Source organism: Astyanax mexicanus, chromosome 13 (genome assembly GCF_023375975.1).
Source record: "Astyanax mexicanus isolate ESR-SI-001 chromosome 13, AstMex3_surface, whole genome shotgun sequence".
Classification (NCBI taxonomy): domain Eukaryota; kingdom Metazoa; phylum Chordata; class Actinopteri; order Characiformes; family Acestrorhamphidae; genus Astyanax; species Astyanax mexicanus.
In genome coordinates, this window is record NC_064420.1 from 43509442 (window position 1) to 43532298 (window position 22857).

Consider the following 22857-nt stretch of genomic DNA (forward strand, 5'->3'; position numbering starts at 1 on the left):
GTGGGCCTTAATCCAGGTCTCAGTGGGGCAGCTAAGACCAGGTGTGCTGACTGTGTATGTCAGTGTGTGTTTGTGTGTATGCATATGTGTGTGTATGTGTATGTTTGTACACTGTATGTCCAAAAGTGTCCAGACCCCTACTTTTTATGTTTAACATAAAAAGCATCAAGTGCATCAAAGTGAGTTTGGTGAAAAATCATATTTGGAGGTATTTGCTCACTCTGGCTCATTTTGCTCATCTCTACACATAAGCTGCATCACTTGGCTCATCTCAAAGATCTTTAAATTATTGTAAATGATCTTCAACTTAAGCTTCATCACTCCACATCCAAAATATGTTTAATGGCGCACCATAACTCCAACTCATCCCAAAGATGTTCAATACTGTTTCATCACTCTGATTCCTCTAAAAGGTGTTCAACTTAGCTTCATTTCTTTATTTAGCTAATCTCAAAAGATTTTAATGGAGCTTTAACTTTCTAACGCATCCCACAGTTCTTCAATTGAGATTCACCACCACAGCTCACCTCAGAGGTCTTAAATGAAGTGTCATTACTTAAAATTATATCAAAGTTGTTAACAGAACGTCATCACTGCAGCTGTTTAATGGAGTGTTAAACTCTAACTCATCCCACAGATGTTCAGTGGATCTTCCCCACTCTAGCTCATTCCACAAGTCTTCAATTAATGTTCCTTTGGGTCCAGCTCACCTTAAAGGTCTTCAATGGACTGTTTTACCTCCAACTTATCCCAGAGGTCTTCAATGGACTGTTATACATCCAACTCATCCCAAAGGTCTTCAATGGAATGTTACACCACCAACTCATCCCAAAGGTCTTTAATGGACCATTAGACCTCCTGTATCTCAAAGGTCTGCACTGGTGATTCATTGCTGTATCTCACACCAAAGATCCTACATAGAGATTAATTACTCTAGCTCATTCCAGAGGTCTTCAATGGCAATTCATCACTCTGACTCATCTCAAAGCCTTTCAATAGTGCTTCATCACTCCAACACATTGCAACTGATCCTAAATGATACCAAAGGTCCTAAATAGAGCTTCATACAGTATGTCCAAATTATTTTAATGCAGCATCATCACTCAATCAGTCTCATCAACTCATCTTTTTCAAGTTCTTCAATGGAGCTTAATCACTCTAACTCATCCCATATCCCATACCTCATAGCTGACACTTGTGTGTCTGAGTGTGATTCTCCACAATCCAATGCCACTGAGCATCACTCCACTTCATGCTGATGCTTTGCATTGCATAAAAAAAGATCTATAGAGTGTTTCTACAGGCAATGCTTTTCTGTAGATATTACACAGTTATGTGTGTGCAGTTTAACCCCTGTGTCAGCACTGAGTGGGCTTTAAATAGTCTACTGGTCCGCTAATTAAAAGGACTGTCTGGACACTTTTTGACATAGACTGTATGTAGTCTGTAAAGATGTGCTGGCAGGTATTGTGTATCTCAGTTGTGTGTGTGTATGTGTGTGTGTGTGTGTGTGTGTGTGTGTGTGTGTGTGTATTGTGCTGCAGCGGAGCGGTCCTGAGACGTAGCGGCTGGCACGTGTGGCTGTGCTGGGTGGGCGTTAAGCTGCACCTCCTGTGTGCTCAGGACGGTGGGGTTGGTCCCCTTCCTTATTTATCCTCCTCTATTCTTCTTCTTCTAACCTCCTCCTCCTCCTTCTCCTCCTCCTACTCCTCTTCCTCTTCCTCAGGGGGCAGCTGCTCTGAGCTCCTCCCGCTCAGGGGCAGAGAGTGGCTGGCCTCTGAGAGATGGACTGGGAGGGGCTTCAGAACAATCTGTGCCCCTCTGACGAATCTTAGAACAAGCTGAGAATAGACTGGAGTTAGTATGAGATCAGCAGGGCTAGATAGTACTGCATGCTTAGCTTTTCTCTGTGTCAGACATAATATTTTAGTAATGATGCAGCACAAGGAGATAAAATACATTCATTTCCAGTCAAAAGTTTCAGAACACCACCAATTTTTGCATGGCGAGTGTTCTATTGCCCAGGCAAGCATGCTTTTTCACACCTGAAAGTCCGACAAGACTAAACTCTGAACCATGGTTCACATGTTTTTACAATGTAAAAGGCTCAGTTCCACTCAATTCGGACTGAATACACTAAGCTATGTCCTGTCATCATCACATATGTGGGCTGCGTCTCCCTATACTTGGATGTGCATGTTGTCAGTTCTGCGAGTTGGCTTTCCAGGTGTTGGGCAGAATTCTGCCTTTTTGCGAGAATCAGACTCCCTTTAAGTGCACACACTTAATGTAACGCAGCAAATTGTTTGTAACAGATTACTATTGGACTCATTTTATTCCTCTTTAGAAAGCTTTAATCTACAGGTAATGTACACTGTAAACCAATAACCTATAAGTCTGTTTTACATAAAATTGGATATTTCTAAACATCACTCAACTTCTTTGAGTTAGCTGAGCATTTGTGGCCACATACACATTAAAACAGAGATCTTTGAGTTGCACCAACTTATAATAACTTTTATACTTTAGTCTGTTGCCATTGGCAGCTTCTTTTTCATTGGCTTCTAGCACTATTTGGATACTGGGTGGGTATGTTGCCCATTTTCTGACACTCACCATCAGTGTGTAGTCATTCCCCCCGGGCTACCTTAAGTATACTTGAAGATCATATATTATGATTAACTGCTTGGCCTCTGTGTTGTAGGCTGTAAGAACAAGCTGCAGTAACTCTGTGTTGATCCGCAGCACCTTGACAGAAATCAAAGGCTACCAGACCTCTTCCTCTACTGGACCCCTTTCAGCTTTCTCCAGTTTTTCCAGTCTATTAATTCAATTAAGGAACTGTCCTCACCACGCTCTGGCTATAAAAACTATATAAACTGCTACAATCATATAATTTTTTCTCCTTTTTGTTCCATTTTAATTTGTTTCACTATGCTTGCAGTGCTTAAATGATAATACTGAAAAAACAAAAGAAAAAAAATGTTTTCTGGTACTCACCCAGATCTGTAGTAACACTCATTCAATCAACTCTTGAGTCTCAGAGAACTGTGGAAAAAAGCATTAGATTAAGAAACTGGGAGGCAATTTGAAAACACAGTTCAAAGCAGGGGTGTCTTAGGTATTTTAGAAATAGAATGAAAGTTGGCCCGCTGTTAAGCAGGTTTGAACGCTTGAACGCTAGGTGTCAGAAAGTTTGAACGCTTGGTGTCACCTGTTGGCTGGAGTTAGCCGAGGGTGGTGTCACCACGTTCTGCTCCAGTAGAGGGTTCACAGGAGCTGAACCTGGTAGGTGGGTAGCACGCCAGTAAATGTCCAGATACTCAGCCAGGTGTTCACATGCATCCTCCAGCTGATTCTCATCCAGGATGACATCAAACATTTCCTGATGCAGAAAAAATGAAAAAAATAGAGAGAATGAAACAGAGTAAGTATCCAGCCAAGCAAGTAAGTGTGCAGTACAGAGACAGGACTGCTTTAATCAGACTAACCGGTGGGCACTGGGCGAGTTTATCTCCTGCCATCATCTGCACATTCAGGTGTTTGCTTTGAGACTTTCCTCTGGATTTGATGAGTCTTTGGAGGACCTGGTAAAGAACATTCAGGGGTTAGTGAGAGCAGTGTATAAGAATAACACCTCTATAAGTTAAGCAGTAACAGTGGCTGAAAGACTGATTATATTTTCATGCTGTACCTTGGGTGATGACACCTTCACATAGACGATGATGGGGGCGAGTGATGTTTTGGACAGTTGTGCTGGATGGTTAATTGTGTCTGCATCTAATACCACCAACTGTAAAGACTTCGCCAACTCAAATATCCTCTCTATCTCACTCTGAACCTCCGCTAAAAATCAATATGCAGAATAAAATCAGAACAAAATCTGCATTAAAACAGTAATTACATGGTAGTTACATTTAATAACATTATTATAATATACGTAAGTTGTGATGGACTGATGCACAATTTTTACTTGTTTAACATATATTTTTTATATCATTCATTTGTAATATAAGTGTTGTTGTTAATGTCACATCATAAGGATAAAATAGACCAGAGCACATTCTATGAGCAAAGCAGAAATATACACAAATACACAAAAGCACTTCATTTATTTTTTATAATACCTTGACTAAATGCTTCAGCAAGCTGTGAAATACAGCATTTCCACTGAATAAGAAATTATTCATAAAAGTATCAATCATAAAAGTGAGATACTTCTCTGTAAACCTGTTAGTATTTGGGTTTGGAGAGATTCTGGAAAGCATCAAGAGTCTGCTGTCAGCTAACAACTTTTGGTGCTCTCTAGTAAATTTTCTGTAGGTGCGGCAGGCTGGGATTTTGATGTTAATGTGTGTATGTATGTATGTAATGTATGTTAATTTGACACAGATATTGCATGGGATTGTTCACATCTCTAAAGCTTTAGTACCCTATATTAATAACTTCTTAGGCAATAGGAAGCAGCCTTGGCCTAAAAGGACAGAGAAAGTTAGAGAAATGGACTGGTTTGATCCTATGGACTGGCAGGAAACGTGTGTAAAGGGGAGTAAATGAACATCAATCTCTAAACATTCAGGGCTGTAGTGCTTTTGAGCAAGCGAACTAATCCCCAGTTGATTTCAAGGTGATAAGGGTGTGTATGTTCTCACTCCAAAATTAACTAGAATTCACTTGTGTGTGTTCTCTTTCATGGATAGTTTAATTGTGGAGGTTAAAGTCCAAAACTTGCTGTACTGTATTTTTGTGTTTCTAATGAACACAGACTTCAATCTTCTTTCTTTCTTCTACTTCACTTACCTAAACTGGAGCGTGTGTTGGACCTTTCCATAATGGCTTTCTTATTTAGCACAGACCTCTTGGCTAGAGACAGATCCGCAGTCACTCGTGTGATCGAGATTCTGCCAAAGAAACAGCAAAATTATTTGGACTGTACAATATGGACAAAATTTTAGTATCTTTATTATTTTGCTATATATTGACACGTTAATAATCAATATATTATGCAGCTGATCTGTGCGTTCAGTAACCTAGCTGCTGCTGCTTAACTAGTTAACTTTAGGGCTTTATGTGTCTTCAGAAAGGGGTGGACTGGTGCAGAAATGAATTATTATTGTCTATTCCTTAATTCTTCTGTGATGTGGACAAAATTAGCTTTGGTTAGCTTTTATTTTATTTTAATTCTCTGCTACACCTTAAATGCGGCAGCTTCTGTTGCCTGTTGCACTATTTAAGGTGGAACTGGAAAGTTAGTTAGCTAGCTAATGAGACAAAGTACTAACGATCTTTTTTATGCTTGTTATGAAGAATTTGAACATAAAACATTAAAACTACACATTAAACTATGGTAATATAGTACTAATCGTCACTTTTAACGAGGACAATACTTTTGTACATTTCTGTGTTTCTTTGGTCGCTTGTTCCACCAACTTCACACCAAAAATCACATAGCCCTCGATTTAAAATGTGCATCTGAAAAATCTTTGTATGAAGGGCTAACAAGCCCTATTCCTCCCCCAACCCCTCTAGCCTAATGAGAATCAGGACCTACCCCCTGATAGGGCGAAATGGAAACACTGGCATGGCAAAAATCGCTGCCAAGTAAACAAACTTGCTCATAAGAACTTTGTTTGTACTTACCTTCCATCAAACCTGTGCTTGAGGAAGTCAAACAGTGCTTTCTGCATCATATCTGTCACCTGAAAAAAAAGAAATAAAATACAAGATGTCCAATAAATCTAACACAGTCCTGCTGACTCCATTCCCTGGCTCTGCTCCCGGCATGTACAGCTGCTGTGGGACAATACAGGACTGAATGCGCTGCAGCAGGATAAAGAGCAGCAGCAGTGGGGCTTTAGAGAAGAAGCTGTGTGAAAGTTTAATGTGGTCTGGGTGAGGTGATGTGCTTTAATTTAGACTCGGGCTAAAAAATGGATGTCTCCTGAAATAGAGGGGCAGCAGCGGACGCAGCAGAACAGCCTCAGCTCTTCAGCCTGCTGCTCCCTCCAGAGCCTTACTGAGATACAGAGCTACAGAAACGCATCAATATTTCACACAGAAAGCACCACACACACGCACACACACCAACACACACATGGATGCACAGACTCACACATGCACACACATAAGTGGTCTGCCATATCATCTTGTATGTAATATATTATGACAAGGTAATACTGTGATTTAAATACTCAATATAATGATTATAATAGCAACACATTATGATTGCAGTGTATATGCATGCACTAAATATTCAGAACTTTAGTATTTTGATCATTTTGTTGCTACATTACATTATTATGTTAAATTTTTCATTTTGATACATTATTATTTTGTTTAGTACTCTTAAGTTACTGTTGTCTACAAAATAGATACAGATAAATACAGATTTTTTTGGTTACATTTACATAAATGTAATCTTTTATATTTATTTTGTTGCAGTATTATATTCTTGAAATTAATCATATATTTTAATTTAGATATTTAGTCAAATTAATAAGATGTAAAAAGCATTGATGCCCTACAGCACTAAATTAAAGGTCCTTTGTATAACTATTCTTTGTGGTCTAGTTTATATCAGATGTAATTTATAAAGCAGAATAACAGAAAAATTATATCTCAATTTAATGCAAATTATGGGACATTTTTATTGGTCAGGATGTATTCACTCAAAGTAAAGGTCATATATGCATTTTATTTTATGCAAATGTATGTAAATACCTACTATATTAATAATAATACAGGTTAATTTAGAGTATGAAAAGCAGGTCACTGAGCAGACAGAACATTCCTTTTATTTTAATAATATTCAGTGCTTAATTTTTGTTCAAAATACAAATTTAGGCTATTTTCAAATGTAAAATACCAAAAAACTGATTATATATATATATATATATATATATATATATATATATATGTATATATATATATATATATATATATATTCTGTGTATTACAAATTCTAATTAAACATTCAGTTCACATAATATTCAGATCAGGTCAGTTCAGTCTTTGATTTGCTTCTGCTGCTTTTTTCCATCAGTGTTTTCTAACTTTAACTCAAAAAGTTCTGTAAAACCATTTGTCAGACATGATGCTCTTTCTGGTAAGCAGGGTTGAATTACATTTTTAAATCAAACCACCCTGAATTAATCTACGTACATCTTAATGATAAAAACAAGCAGAAATTGTAATTAATGCAAAAAAAAGAAATGTCCATCATACCTCATATCCTTTCAGTGAGGGCCCAACCAGCACCACTGGCCTCATGGACGGTACGACATCATACGGTGGAACATGTTCCGTCTGAAATAATCAAACACACACAAACAGCCTCTTTGAAGCTGTAGATCTCAGGGTACGCTCTGAATCTTAACCAACTTCCTCCAGCAGCTAATGAGTAGCCTGTGGGCTTTCAGCTCCCAGCGTCAGTAATGATATACAGTGGGGTCTGTGCGGTGCGGCGCTCTGGTGTCTACTGTTTACTAAAGTCAGAAAGAGCAGCGTGAGCTTCCTACCTGCTTCTGCTTCTGTTTAGCTTTTAAAGAGCAAGAGAAAAAAACATGTTTAATACAAGTTTGTGAGAGAGTTGAGTTGTGAAAGTGAGAAAATACAAGAACTCTCTCTCTCACACACACAAACACACACACACACACACACACACACACATATATACACACAAAGTACTATAAAATCTATGAAATTAAACACTGAAACTCAGTAGAGGGTCTGAACAATCACAAAATGTATAAATTGGCAAAACTGCACCAACCAGGTCTTGCCTACACACTAAGAAATGTAAGTACAGATTTGTACTTAAAAGAGTACAAAGCTTGTCGCTGGGGCTGTACCTTATATTGAGGTACAAAAAAGTACCTTTCAGTGAAAGTCCTTTTTTGTACCCATGGTTTTTGTGGCAGTATAGATTATAAAAATTATAAACATCATCATCAACTAAACATGGCTCAAAAACTTGATGATCCAAAATGGTCTGGCTTTCAAATAAAAAATGTGCAAATAAAATATATATTGTTTATTAGTACAGTGATACAGAATACTGAATGTACCCTTTGGCTGGTTAAATGGTACAAATTTGTACTTATTGCTGTTAGAAATGACTTTGTACTTCAGAGGGAACAAATCTGACCCTGTAAAGACCAATATTGTTCCTTTGAGGGTACAATTATAAAGAGTGTACCTTTGAGTACAAAAAAGTATATCATACCTCTGTTTTTTAGAGTGTAATTTGGGGAAGAAGAATCAAATCAGGTTTATTGTCACATCACAGGTATACTGGTGAGTAAAAAATGTAGGTGCTTGATCCCAATTAGTGTGCAGCAGATCACAAATATACTGTATACAACGTAAAATGAAAAATAGAATATATTGTCGCTGTCCAATGAAAAACAAGTATCTTTAGTTTTTCATTGGACAGCGATTTTTAGTTTACTACATCATTTGAAACTACTGTCCCTTACACTGTGCCAAAATTTCTTGATGAACAGACCAATAGAGGTACTTTAACATGACCTGAAATAAATTCCCTTTACACTGACTTCCATTAAAAGTTTAGAACGTTTTTTTTCTGTATCCTGTAAAGTTGTTGTTTTGGAGATACTTGTTTTTCATTGGACATTGATTATATACAGTATATTATAGACATTGATTGTACAAGAAAATGTATAAAACACAACTATGAATCTTCAGATGCTACATTACATAGGGTATATTTAAGAGGCCATTTGAGCAAATTAGCTAAATTTTCTAGTGACCTAATTCAGATTCCTTTAAATTTAGATTTGTGGTGTTTTCTTACCTGAAGATGGAGGTGTGGGTCTTCCTCCTGGTTTTCTGTAGAAAATCAAGCACAGTTTAAACAGAATATGAGAGCATGAAGAGCCAAGCAAGTTTATTACCCTTCATTGTACTCTAAATTTAAACCTCATACCAGTTAGTAATGTCAGAGTTTGTGAAATGTGTTTTGTGACTGAATACATTCAAATAATGTGGAATTAAATCAATCATAAAGAAAGAGATCATGTAAATATAATTAATTCCATGTACAGAGACAATGGATGATCCAGAATGTAAGCTACTTTACAAATCTCATTTTTTTTACTGAACAGAACTGATAAAATCATTCACAATACGAATATACAGAATATGCAGAATCAGGAAAGGAATGGACTGGTCAGAGATGGATCTATGTTTTTGAGCAACTTATAGCATAAAATATATATATTTCTAATTATAAAACTGGTGCAGCCCAGTTTGGGTGTCCCATACTTGTCTGATATAGTCTCATACAAAATGAATGGAGAAAACCCAGGATAAACAGGATCCAGTGGAGAGCACATATGTTAGTGGTCCTTAATTCATGGCCAGTGGCCAATCACACAAATGCTGCCCCCACCAGGACAAAATGAGAAGAGAACTGGCAATGGTGAGCTGTGACTGGATTCTGTTTACACTTGTTATTAAAATTTGTCCCTAGTGTGACCAGGTAATATCTCATTAATGTCTCATGTAAAACAATTACAAGTACTTAAAGTACAATGTAGTTGAAAATTAGATGGTTCTTGTGTTCCTTTATCAGCTCAATCCAAAAATGCAACTAGCATAACTGTATTAATCTAATACTTTTCTTGTCTACTGGTGAATAAGCATGAGCACAAGCACGCAAATACTCTCACACCAACAAACAGCAGAAAGAAAGAGAGAGAGAGGGAGAAAGAGACTAAAAAGAGAGAGGATAAAATCCACAGTAATAATTACAGATTTATTTCCGGTTGACTGTGAGACTCTGATCACAGAAATGCAGTCTGTTTAAACCAGGCATTTATTCCAGTAATTTAGTTCAAAATGTGAAACTAATATATTATATAGAGGTATTTCACACAGAGTGATCTATTTAAAATGTTTATTTCTTTTATATATTATTATTATTGTGACTGATAGAGAAGTATACGCTGCTTTCCTGGAGGTCCTGTAGAAAAAGCTTGCCGTACCTCTGTGCAGCTTTCAGTTCCTGTTTGAGGCGCATGGCCTCCAGTTTAACAGGGCTGGGGATGAAGCTGATATCAGCCCCCTCCTTCACCAGCCGTCCGATCCACCAGTCATTGCTGTACTTCTGTAACAGGAGGAAACACAAGTTAAACACAAATTAAACACCACAGCCCCCCAGCAAAACAGCCCAAACACTTTTTTATGCGTTTAGTATACAAGCCTTATATGTCTTAGGTCATGCTGTCATGCCACCAATGGTGGAACAAACTACCTTCCACTACCAGATCAGGAGAATCTCTCGCTAACTTTAATAAACTCCTGAAGACAGAGCTCTTCAAAGAGCACTTACTCTCCTAACACCTCTAACTAACTACCTTCCACTACCAGATCAGGAGAATCTCTCCTGAAGACAGAGCTCTTCAAAGAGCCCTTAATCTCATAACACCTCTAACTAACTAAACTAACTACTTCTAACCTCATTTCCTCCTTCCCCTCCTTCACTCCTCTACACCATTATTTCCCTTTGACCTCCTTTAAGCCCTATCTAAAGATGTTTTTACCTTTAACTTCTATTACATTTGTACTTTATTATTGTAAGTGAGAAAAGCGTCTGCCAAATGTTATGTAATGTAAGGTAATGTATCTTTAACAGTGTTGGGAAGGTTACTTTTAAAATGTAATCCCTTACAGATTACTGATTACATCACTCAAAATGTAATTTGTAACGTAATCAGTTACATTACTTCAAGTGAGTAACGTAATCTGATTACTTTGGATTACTTTAAATATTGTCATTTTTATAAGCCTGAATGAATGTAGCAACCACATATTGCATATTATTATTTTATTTTTCTTTCCAGTTAACAAATAGATAAACAAATTAACTAGCCTTTTCAATCACTCTCTAAAAATACTTATGAAACCATTTCATCAAACAATTTTATGAAACACTTCTATAAATTGATGAAAAAAACATTTATAACCAAACAATGTAACAACAACTGTAAGCTATCTATTTGCAGGTTTGCCACCAGTGTTAATTTTGACAACAAATTTTGATTTAGTCTTAGTCATAGTCTTGTGACGAAAATAGTATTTAGTTTTAGTCACAATTTAGTCATCTGAAATGTTTTTAGTTTTAGTCGACTTAATGTCATAAGAATATAGTCGACTAAAATTACAGTAAATTTAGTTGACTAAAATGTAAAGGGTGTAAATGTAAATGCTTTTTCATCAGTTCCCTTGAATTATTAACTCTACACGTATACGAAATGAAACGTGTAATAACCACTTGAGTAATATTGTTAATGTTTGAAAGTGAAATATATTGATATATGATTTAATGTATATTATTATTATTATTATAGGTGTGTGACTATACATATGTTACATTTAAAATTTTGCTCTAGAAATCAGGTCATAAAACATCTGAATAGTTAAATTATAGTTTGAACAGAGCTGTAGATGCAAAAACAATTTTAAAGGATCTAGTTTTATCTCCAGCACACCTACTGGAGCTACAGTCTATAAATGAACACACATTCACACACTGTGCTGTAGAGATGCTCTCAGGATGTACTGAGAGACTTCATGAGTTAAAGTAAGAAACTTATGAGAAAGTGCTGTAAGGAATTTACACAGACTTTTAGGTTCATAGATTCACTTATTTTATTGTTTTATTTTGGTTATATTATTGAGTTCCTTTCTGACCTGTTCCTGCTTTAACACTAGCTATATCTTTCCCACTGTGAGACTAAACAGATGATCTGATCTTAATGAGTGAGTTCTGTATCAGTTCTGTGTTTTAGTGCACTGCCGAGTTAAACACATCAGCTCATGAAATAACATCAGCATTAAAACGCTGATCTCTGCATGGAGATCTGTGTGACTCTGGTCTGCAGAAGCTGAAAGATTAGTGGTGTTTTTACCGGAGATGGAGTCTCTGTTTACACATTATCTTGTTTTTCGCGACGTAGAAATATATCGCCTCTCCTCTCTCTCTCCCTGCTGAACACTGTCGAGTTAACTTCCAGTCGAGCTCCGTAACGACAGGTTAATTCCCGGGTTTGTAACTGAGCGCGCAGCGCTACTGCACCTAAAGTAGCTAAAGTAGCAGTGATTGGATCGCTTCCTAACTGGTCACTACCTTTCACAGAACTAAATCAGTCTGATTGGATTTCGTCTCTGCCAAACATTTTCGTCTCGTTTTTATTCGTTGACCAAAATGTCAGTTAATTTCGTCTCGTTGTGTGTGCGGAGCCGCTGTCTGCCCCTCCTCCCTGTGTGTGTGTGCAGCGAGACGGGAGGAGGGGCAGACAGTTCCCTGTCCTATCAGAGCGATTTCACCGCAAAATGTTATTTGCGTTTTGTCAGTGTTGGATTGGAAGAGCAAAAATAGGAAAGTACCGCAATGTAATCCTTTTATTTTAGCAGAGTAACTGTAATCTGATTACCATTTACTGAAGCAGTAACTGTAACGGATTACAGTTACTCATAATTTGTAATCTGATTACGTAACGCCGTTACATGTAATCCGTTACTTCCCAACACTGATCTTTAAAACGTTGTGGATCTATCAATGGTTCCAGGCAGTTTTAACACAGGTACAATTTGCCTGTAGTTACCAAATAGTACAGTTATCTTTAGAGTGATGGAAAACGGAGCCTCCCTGGCCTTTTTTCTTTAAGGCACTTTAAATTATGCATTCAATACAACTAAATTGCTGTTTTATGTATTCATGTTTGTTTGATGATTTAAGTGTGTGCCAGTACAGGCTGCTATGAGGTAATTACACTACAAACTAAATAAAAATAGCATTTTGTGTAAGAACCAACCAAGGTTGTTTCCATGCAAATGCAAGGCAGGTTTATTTATCCAAAAACACTAGGCAAAATCGTAGTCAAAAAACAGGCAGGAGATAAAAAAACAAAAAAAACAAAAAACAGAAATAGAACACAAGGCAAAAATCGCAGTCAAGGGCAGACAGAGAAAAAAAAACAGGAAAAAAGTAACACTCGATAAATGCAGTATTGACTAGCAACTTGACTAAGCAAGAGTCCCAGTATAAATAGTCCTGTTAATGAAGTGATGTCCAATAGGTGTGCAGAAGGGGCGGAGTTAGCCTCTTCATACTCTGAAGAGGCTGATCTTAAAGGTGCCTTGTGTGCAGGTGTGACATTTTGTATAATTTAATAATGGTCTTACTGCAAAAACATTAAAATGTGTGTATAATGTTGGTGTTTTTATTATTCCCCCAACTCTTACCAGTAAATGTTATCAAAACCATGTATTTTTACCGATTTTTAAATAAAATTAATATTGAGCCAAGTTGGGATCAACCTATTGGTCCAGTCCTCCACAAATGCCAAAGTTTAAGTTTATGTGACTCCTTTGAAAAATGATTTGCTCTATTGGACTATATATATATATATATATATAAATATATATATATATATATATATATATATATATATATATATGTAAAATATGTTGTTAAACAGCCTTTAAAACAGCAAAGACATCATTGATGTCACAAGTAAAAGCTAATTTACATATATCTGCTCATTCATGATGCTGTTCTCAGAAGTGTTTCAGCTCTTAGAGTGCTTTCTGGATGATCTTATGGTCCGGAGTCACACAGATAATAGCGTGAGAGTTAGAGATGTTATCTTAAATTGTAGATGCTGCCGTCTAAAATCTAAAGCTCACCTCTTTTATGTGTAGAAAGTCTTTGGTTTCGAAGTTGATGGCAGCGCCCTGCACAGGACAGTCCTCATCTAAGGCCCCACAGTAGCTGACATTGGTTTTCACTGCAAAAGCCACAGGTTTGGTCTACACAGGAGAGGAGAGGACACTGTATAAGTGGAGTGTGACTGGAAGTGTGTGTGTGTGTGACTGTGAGACAGTGTGTGTGTGTGTAAAAGGTGAATTAAGTGGACCTTGGCTCTCTCGAGCTGCAGCAGGGCCTGGCGCTCGGCTTCCCGCCGAGACGCCTCCTTATCCTCCTCCAGGGACAGGTCGGAATCCGAGGGTCTACTCGTGTAGGAATCAGCCGAACCCTGCCAGAGAAAGAGTGAGAAGCTTTATGACACATGTAGGAACATTGTTGTCAGGATTTGATTGCGTTTACCCGTATTTACAGATATTGGGTGACTTAATTCTTCTTAAAAAGTGGATCTTCAAGCGTTCTTTAGTACAGCCGATAGTTAAACTGTACATAGCACTGTGAGAACAGTTCCAGTGGTTCTTCTCCAACACCAGATGTCAGAACACTGCTGTGATGATTTGATTACATTTATCATTAGTGCTTTTTTTTTTTTAAAGTGGTTCTTTATTGGTTCCTCAGCAAATGCAATCATACTATATACAACTGCATTTTGTATGTGAATTGTTTTAATGGTTCTTTTCTGTGATGGACAGTATGGTGTGTTTGGTTCTGTGAGGAACTCCAACTCATCCCAATGGTACTGATACTGGTATAGTACTGCCAAGCTTTATAACACTATAGTTGACACTTGGCATTGAGTATGGTGACCCTAGGCTCATGTGTTAACCTATTAACATGCCTTGACCCCTATACTGTCTACAAGTGTAGGTGGTGCACAACCCTTTTTTCTGCAGTAAAATAACTTATTTACATTCTAAACTTTGAGGGCTTTGAAATCTCCTATATGACACTTTGAGAAGCTGCCTGTTTTCTCTAATCAGTAACAAGAATCCATCCAAATTCTGCAGGTTTGAAAATAGACTTAAAAACTAGAAAACATAAGGAAACTAAAGGTTTGGAGGCCATGAATTGGTTGATTTGTTTTTAGGATTTTAGGTATTGATTTTAAAATGAAGTTCAGGAAAGTTTTATGATTTTATTCATTATATTTTCATAGTTGCCGATTTACTTGACTATTTTTATATACTTTCTATCACAATTAAAATTATGCTTTTCACTATTGTTCCTTATCAAACATGAAAGCTTTTTATTTAATGCTTGAATGGAATCCTGAAGATTTAGGGGTGTAATGTCAGAGAATTGACAAAAATCCTGGCCTGTTAAGGGGTTAATCTGTTAGGTTTGTCATTTTATGACAGTAATGAAAGCTGTGTGCATTGGACGCATTCGGTAATTAGTAGAGTTATCTGAATACCCTTGAACGTACAGGGCTAACACTGACATGCCAAAAGTCATGGGACTGAAGTTTGTAAATTCATCATGAAGTGTTACAGAGGAGATTGCTTGGGAATGCATCACGTCTGTATAAGCTGTAAGGTGTTATCGTGTGAGTGAGGCTGAATACAGGCCAGATGGCTCATGGCAAGGCAAGTAGCATGGGAGATAATTGGAATTATGCACAGAACCGTGGCTGATAATAATTGTGACTAGCTAGAATTTTCGTTGTGAACAGATGAGTGACTTTTGTGAACAAAAACAAAAAGAGCCATCCGAAGGCCCGACTCATACATTACACTGCATGTAAACTGCAGCATGTAAACTGAATGTAATTTAATTTATTTATTTTGTGATTTAAAGACATTTTAGGAGGCATTTTTCATTTCCTAGCTAAAAATGCTGATTCTATTTGTGGCCTGCAAGTAATTTGCCCCCCTTAGCAATTTTCCTTAGTTTCTGACTCATGACATGCTTCATAATTAGCTGAAGATTTAAGTCTGGTGGGTTAAAGCAGCAGCAAATCTGAGCACCAGAGGGCCACCCTGACTAAAGCAGGAGGAACACTTCAGACTGTGAGTGTTACCAGCTCAGATAGCTGAAGTGCTTTATATAAGTGTGACGGAGTGCAAACGCTAACCAGTCATAGAGGCTAAGCACTCAATTGTAATGTATTATTGATGGCATGTGCCAGTGAGGGCGACAAAGTAGCCAGATAAGCACATTCTCTCTCTCTCTCTCTCTCTTTATGCAATGACACAGCACATTTCTTCATTTCTCCATCTTCTACACTCCCGCCTGCAGATACGCCCCACTCAAGAGAGGTGTTAATTAGCAAGGTATTATCTTTTAAATAGAGTGTGAGGATAGGGGGAGATCTTCACTGAGCGACAGAAGGCAAAGACAGACTAAGGCTTTAGAGAAAATTTTAATTAAAGTCATCACATTTATATCAGTGGAGAAAAAATATTCCCTTAACCTTAACCCATAAGATCCCTGCACCTACACTACTGGTTCGTTCTATTTAAAGTAAGGAACAAATGATGTGATGTACATAAAATAGCAACCACCAGTAGTCAACACAGTGTTTTGTGATGAAGCATAAGCTGTATGTTTGCCTGCTCCGGACTCCACTTCCCAGCATGCACCCACACCAGACTTCCCTGACTCCACTGATCACAAGACGCTATGGTGTTCTCGCTCTCCGAGCTACTAATTTATTCCACCTGTCCTCCCTTTGCCTGATGACTACTTTCCGTTATGTTGTTTACACCTGCTGCCATTTTGTTACTGACCCTGCCTGTCCCTAACAACTCTAGTAAAATATATTTAATTCATATAGTTACTGAACAACATAAATACACGTATGGAGAAAACAGTGTTAGGGAAAAATAATTAAATATGTCAGTCCAAGCGCTGTCTGTTTGCCTGCTCCGGACTCCACTTCCCAGCATGCACCCATACCAGACTTCCCTGACTCCACTGATCACATGACGCTATGGTGTTCTCGCTCTCCGAGCTACTAATTTATTCCACCTGTCCTCCCTTTGCCTGATGACTACTTTCCGTTATGTTGTTTACACCTGCTGCCATTTTGTTACTGACCCTGCCTGTCCCTCACAACTCTAGTAAAATATATTTTATTCACATAGTTACTGACCAACATAAATACACGGATAGAGAAAACAGTGTCGGAGAAAAATTTAAATATGTCAGTCCTGATGCTGTCAGTCTGCCTGCTCCAGACTCCACTTCCCTGCATGCACCCACACCGGACTTCCCTCACTCCACTAATCACATGACGCTATGGTGTTCTCAATCTCCGAGCTACTAATTGGTTCGACCTGTCCTCCCTTTGCCTGACTACTCTCTGCTATGTTGTTTACACAATTACCATTATGTTACTGACCCTGCCTGTCCCTCACAACTCTTGTAAGCCTAGTCCCTTTTGTAGAAAACTTTGTCTATTTTATCTGCATTTGTTTAACAAATGATAGCAAAGGCATACTTTATTTTACTTGTATGATACTTTTACTTTATCATACTTGTATGATAAAGCTGCTGGGTATCCCGATATCAATGTGAAACAGGATAAATCCTCAAATAATTTAAGCTCTCCAGTGGTTTTTGGCACTTTGCTTGGCTGCACTTATTTTTTCAGAATAAGAAGATTAGTTTGGTGAGTGCGTTCACTGTGGACCTCTACCTCACTCTACTGCACTCTACTTTACTTTACCACACCCTACTATACTATACAGTACCCTACCTCACTCTACTGCACGCTATCTCACTCTACCTCACTCTGCCTCCAGCCTAGTTACAGAAGCACAGTCTGAAGTCAGAAGAGCGCCCTCTGTTGTTGTACGTGGGTTGCAGTTATTGAGAATGTTATCACAGCTTTTTCAATGAGTTTCTTGGGAAATCAATATTTATTGATTTCTGGATATCAATAAAAATGTATTCATCTTACAGCCCTAATGCCTTTTCTAAAAACTTTAAAACTTTTTTCTTCTGTTTCTTCCCCTTCCCTGTTTTTTCTCCCTGTCTAAAACTTTCTCTTTTTCTCTATTCTTCTTTCTCCCTCTATCTGATTCTGAGTTGTTGTCTCTTATTGTACACCGTTTTATGTTATCTTTGTTTTTTTGTGCCCTCGTTCTTATTCTCCATATTTGTTCCATCTATCAATCTCTACACAATCTTTTTGTGTATCCTCTTTTTACTCCATCTTTGCATGTTCCTTCTTTCTCTCTTTCTCTCTCTCTCTGTTCCTTCTCCCTAAACCCATACCACCCCCCCCCCCACCCCCACCCCCACCCTCCGATGGTGAGCAGGCTGATATCATTTAAATATCAAAGACGGCCTCAGGCCCCGCTGCTTCCACCACCGGAAGAGACAAAAGGATAATTAGGCAGATGCGCACACCAGATAGCAGATTCTTATGTATGATTAAAATATATCCCCTCTCTAAATGAACGGCTTAATTTAAGAAGCGCTGGCCCTGCAAAAGAGCCAGAACGATCCTGTTCCACGCAGCGTAATGAGAGAATAACAAGAATAGTGCTGGATTTCACCAGCAAACAGCAAAGCTCCTCTGTCTCTCCACTGAAGGGAAAAACACAGATAAAAGATGGAGAGGAATATTTAAGAGGCCTTGTTTTTCTGACAAGCTCACAATAGTTACACACATACACACACACACATTTAGAGGTACAGTGGATTATGTAAGTAATTGGACAGTGGCACCATTATTATTGTTTTGGCTCTGTCTTCCAGTATAGTGGATAAAGAACAAGTATGATGTAAAATTTGACATGGATTCACATTCACCAAAGAAATGCACCAAAATTCAAATTGTCGTCCTTAACTCAAGCCAAACATTTGACCAAAGGCTGATAATAGTTTTCATTAATTTTGCCACTTTTTCACCATTGTTATAATCACATAGCCTACATCTATTTTTTCAAAGTAAATGTCATATTTTGATATAAATTACTTGATCTATTCAATTCTACACAGTTCCACGATTCATGTAATGTGGATGATTGTAATGCACTGCATTTTCATCAACTAAAGTTATTCAGTCAAAAAATACTTGGTGTTTATCCAAATAATTTTGTTGGCTGAGTATTTGTTACAGCCCTGATTTCCACTTTACATAAACCCTATAGAAACAAGACGATTAATTAAAGTTAGTAGTCAGAAACATCCCATCAGATGCAGCTGTGCAGCAAAATAAAATCTAACTCCAAACTTCAAATCTGGCAATTGCCCAATCAAAAGAAAACAGTTTTTTTGCTTGATAATTGTCCACAATGCAAATTTTTAACTTTATTTTTGTATTTAAATGTTCTACTGGAGCATGAAGGAAAAGATGACCATTTCAGTGTTTCTGGTACTTTTTGATCCATACCTGCCAAATTCTGGTGGCAGGCCTGATGAACCAAATTGGGTAAAAGTTGGCAATTACATTAACATTGAAATAACATTGAATTAAGTTAATTACATCTGCACTGTAACAAGTTAAACCTGAAATCCTCAGTGGACTAAGGCGCTGTCACTATGATCAGGAGATCATTTATTCGAATCCTGTTCATGTAGCTTGCCATCATCTGCCAGAGCCCTGAGAGAGCACAATTGGTCTTGCTCTCTCTGTGTGGGTAGATGGCGATCTTTCCCCTCATCGATCTAAAGGGTGATGCCGATCATCACAAGGCGCCTGTGAGCTGATGTATCGGACCCGAGTCACTGCGCTTTCCTCCGAGTACATTTTGATGCTACTCGGCAATGCTGCGTCAGCATCAGCAGCAGTACAATAAGATAAGAAGTCTGACTTCATATGTGTCTGAGGAGGTGTGTGCTACTCCTCACTAGGGGTGTCACGATTTCGATATTTAATCGAAATCGATCAAAATTATGTCATGGCGCACGCTTCGCAAATGGCGCAGCACACTGTAGCTGACCCTTCTCCAGAGCAGCCCTTTCTTCAGAGAATGTGGACATTCTCATCTGCTTAAAGAAAAACTTGAAAATATAAAAATAACAGTTGCTTTGTCTAGCCTCAAATATGTTCATAGTTTTGGTACCTTAAGGAGCATCTTTCTCTCAGATAAAGTTAATAATATATCTTTATTAAATAAAAGTAGGAAAGAGTTCAGTTTGTTGAGGCTCTTATTGTTCTATTATTTTGTACATGACTGTTCCTGTATTTTATTATTATTTATTTTGTTATGTTGCTGTTTTAATAGTGCACACTGCTGCTACCAAAAAAGCCACTAGATGGCATTACATATATATCTTAATTAAATTATTTAAATTTGACCATTAGTGCCTAATGTGGTGTATTACAGATCACTTGTATCACTTTGCATCACTTATATCTGATATAATGACTGACTGATCTAAAACTGGCATAGGCCTCTCTGCTGTCAAAAAAAGAAAAAAGAAAATCGAATCGAATCGTGACCCTAAAATTGGAAATAAAATCGAATCGAGCATTTAGAGAATTGTGACACCCCTAGTCTTCACCCTCCTGGTGTTGGGGCATCACTAGTGATAGGGGGTGAATCGGGTAATTGGCCTTGTAAATTGGGGAGAAAATTGGGTAAAAATACAAAAAAATATATATATAAAATTTGCATAAATCTAGCACCAGAACAAGTATTTCTGGGTCTGGTGAAACCCGAGTATAAAGTGTTACAAGTGTTATAAGTGGACCTCAGGGGAAAAAAAAATAATAATGTAAGAAAAATATAGAATAAGAACCTTTAACACACTCTACGCTCTGCTGCAGTCACACCAGCCAAGCTACTAATGAAAGCTGAGGAAACACATTAGTTGTAACAGCAAAGTCATGAACAGCACTGAAAAGGGCAGCCGTGTAGTTTACAAGAACCCATCGTCCATAACCTCATTAAAGAGCAGAGTCATTCCAGTAAGCCGTGCAAAGCGAACAGAAGCCACGCCAAGTACAAACTAAAGTCGGGTCGAGACCAGACACACACACTCACACACTCACATTATGCATTCCATACACACACACACTGTGCATTAACGTCCGGCCTTTTTTAGATGACCCGACAGACACGGCAGTTAGCAGAGCAAGAGCTCGATCAATAGAGTAATGCAATCCTTTAAAAGACACACAGCACAGCAACTTCATCCACTAAGAGTGTTTCCATAACTCTCACATCTCCACTTCAGCTCATCACTCAGCCTCAACATCCACACACTGCATGCTCCACGCCTCCAATAGTATATAGACACCTGCTGATCTGAGATACAGTGACTTGCACAAGTATTCATACCCCTCGAACATTTCCAAATTTTGTCACCTTACCACCACAAACTTAAAAATGTTTTATTGAGATTTAAGTGATAGACAAACACAAAGTATTGCATAAGTGTGAAGTGGAACGAAAATGATACGTGGTTTTAATTTTTTTTTTATCAAATAAAAATCTGAAAACTGTGATGTGCAAAAGTATTCATCTCCACTATAGCAACACTTAGTAGAGTCACCATTCGCTGCAATTGGCAATTGCAACTGGACTCTATTGCACACTGTGTAATAGAGTAATATTACCTCACTGGTCTTTTTTGCACACTGCAAAATTTGCACACTGTCTTGTTATTTATTATTCTTTGTCTGTATTGTGTTGTATTGTCTGTCTGCACTTTTGTACTGTTGCACTATTGTTCTGTCTACACTGTGTTTATGTGCACCATGGTCCTTGGAGGAACGTTGTTTCGTTTCACTGTGTACTCTGTATATAGCTGAAATGACAATAAAAAACACTTTGACTTTGACTTTGACTTTTGATTACAACAGTAAGTGCTTTGGGGTTTGTCTCAGCTTTGCGCATCTAGAGACTCTAGAGATTTTTGCCCATTCTTCTTTATAAATCAGCTGTTGTATGGAGAGCGTCTGTGAAGTATCACTTTTTCTAATTAAAAAAAATAAAATAAAAATAGTTTAAGGTATTTGTTCTACAGCTAAACATGGTAGTGGGTCACTTTTGACCTGCAAGACAATACAAGAGTTAATTAAATGTTTTACCTTCTGTAGAACTGGTTCTGGCCTGATTTCCAGAACCAAATGTTCATAAAAGTTATAAAATTGTTGTTAAGAGAAGGAAAAGATGGAATCAGCTTGATATCTGTTTTTGCCTGATTATTATATTCAGTATCAGTATCAGTCATGAAAAAGTGAAATTGTGCAAGGCTCACTTTTCTGGACAGGGACTAAGGGATTAAGCCTCTCTATTCAAAATGCTCTGCCCAAGACTAGGCTTAATCCCTCTCTGAAAAACTGCCCCAAAAGTAATAGTGTTTTTCATCTCTCTGGTGAGATATCTTTAAAGTAGGAGGAACCTTTGGAAACACTGCAAAAACTGTGGGGAAGATTTTTTTTTTTTGTGCACTAAACTGTTTTTCAAGTTCACCCTGGTGAATTCTGACGCTCAAATCTGCATCAAGGACTAAAAGTGCACCTGGTCTGGGGCGGCTCTGACCTCTGAAAGGGACGGTCGAGCTGTGAATACCTGAAACAAAGAAAATGCTAATGCTCGCAATATTACCTTCTACACTGGCTCTAAAATAAGCTAAAAAAAGAGAGAAACTGATGATGCAGTGATTCAGGAGCATTTCTAGCATGTAAGAATGCATTTAGATTATTTGGATTATATCTTACCCAAGAACTAGGACAAATGTATTTTTTATAATTTAATAAAAATATATTAATTGGCTGATTTGATATATATTACAAATATTTATTTTAAATAAATATTTAAATTGCATTTTAAATATATTTGACCAATATATTCCAGGTTCTAGCAATTAAAACAGACTAAGAGAAGAATGCAAATGCAGAGTTGTCATCAAAGCAAAATGTAATGCATAGAAGAATCTAAAGTATAAAACATATTTTTGCCTGTTTAACACTTTTTTCTTCACTTTATAAATTTTGTATGCATTAATTTATAGATTATGCATTAATTTATAGATGTTTTCAATGTTAATATACAGTATACAAAATAAAGAAAAAAAAACATTATTTGAGAGGTGTTTCCCAACTTTTGACTGATGTATTGTATGACTAAATATTAAACCAGACATATAGTTTATTTTATATGAAGTATTAGCAAATATTCATTGAAAATGCTAACACGTTTTCTAGGTGCAGTTTATTTGAA

The 22857-nt window shown here is 37.4% G+C and overlaps 1 protein-coding gene across 1 annotated transcript in view; it reads right to left on the reverse strand.

Annotated features, from left to right (window-relative positions):
• Positions 1 to 1209: 1209 nt before the first annotated feature.
• Positions 1210 to 22857, reverse strand: part of cacnb3b (calcium channel, voltage-dependent, beta 3b) — a 29353-nt gene continuing 7705 nt past the window's right edge. The window contains exons 2-14 of the mRNA XM_007257869.4: positions 13944 to 14063; positions 13714 to 13836; positions 10008 to 10129; positions 8816 to 8850; positions 7518 to 7537; positions 7225 to 7305; positions 5641 to 5699; positions 4801 to 4901; positions 3695 to 3846; positions 3492 to 3587; positions 3215 to 3385; positions 3001 to 3048; positions 1210 to 1841 (exon numbers count right to left, since the gene is read on the reverse strand). Of these exons, the coding sequence (XP_007257931.1) occupies positions 3019 to 3048; positions 3215 to 3385; positions 3492 to 3587; positions 3695 to 3846; positions 4801 to 4901; positions 5641 to 5699; positions 7225 to 7305; positions 7518 to 7537; positions 8816 to 8850; positions 10008 to 10129; positions 13714 to 13836; positions 13944 to 14063 (1110 nt within the window). The 3' untranslated portion in view covers positions 1210 to 1841; positions 3001 to 3018. The remainder of the gene's footprint in view (positions 1842 to 3000; positions 3049 to 3214; positions 3386 to 3491; positions 3588 to 3694; positions 3847 to 4800; positions 4902 to 5640; positions 5700 to 7224; positions 7306 to 7517; positions 7538 to 8815; positions 8851 to 10007; positions 10130 to 13713; positions 13837 to 13943; positions 14064 to 22857) is intronic.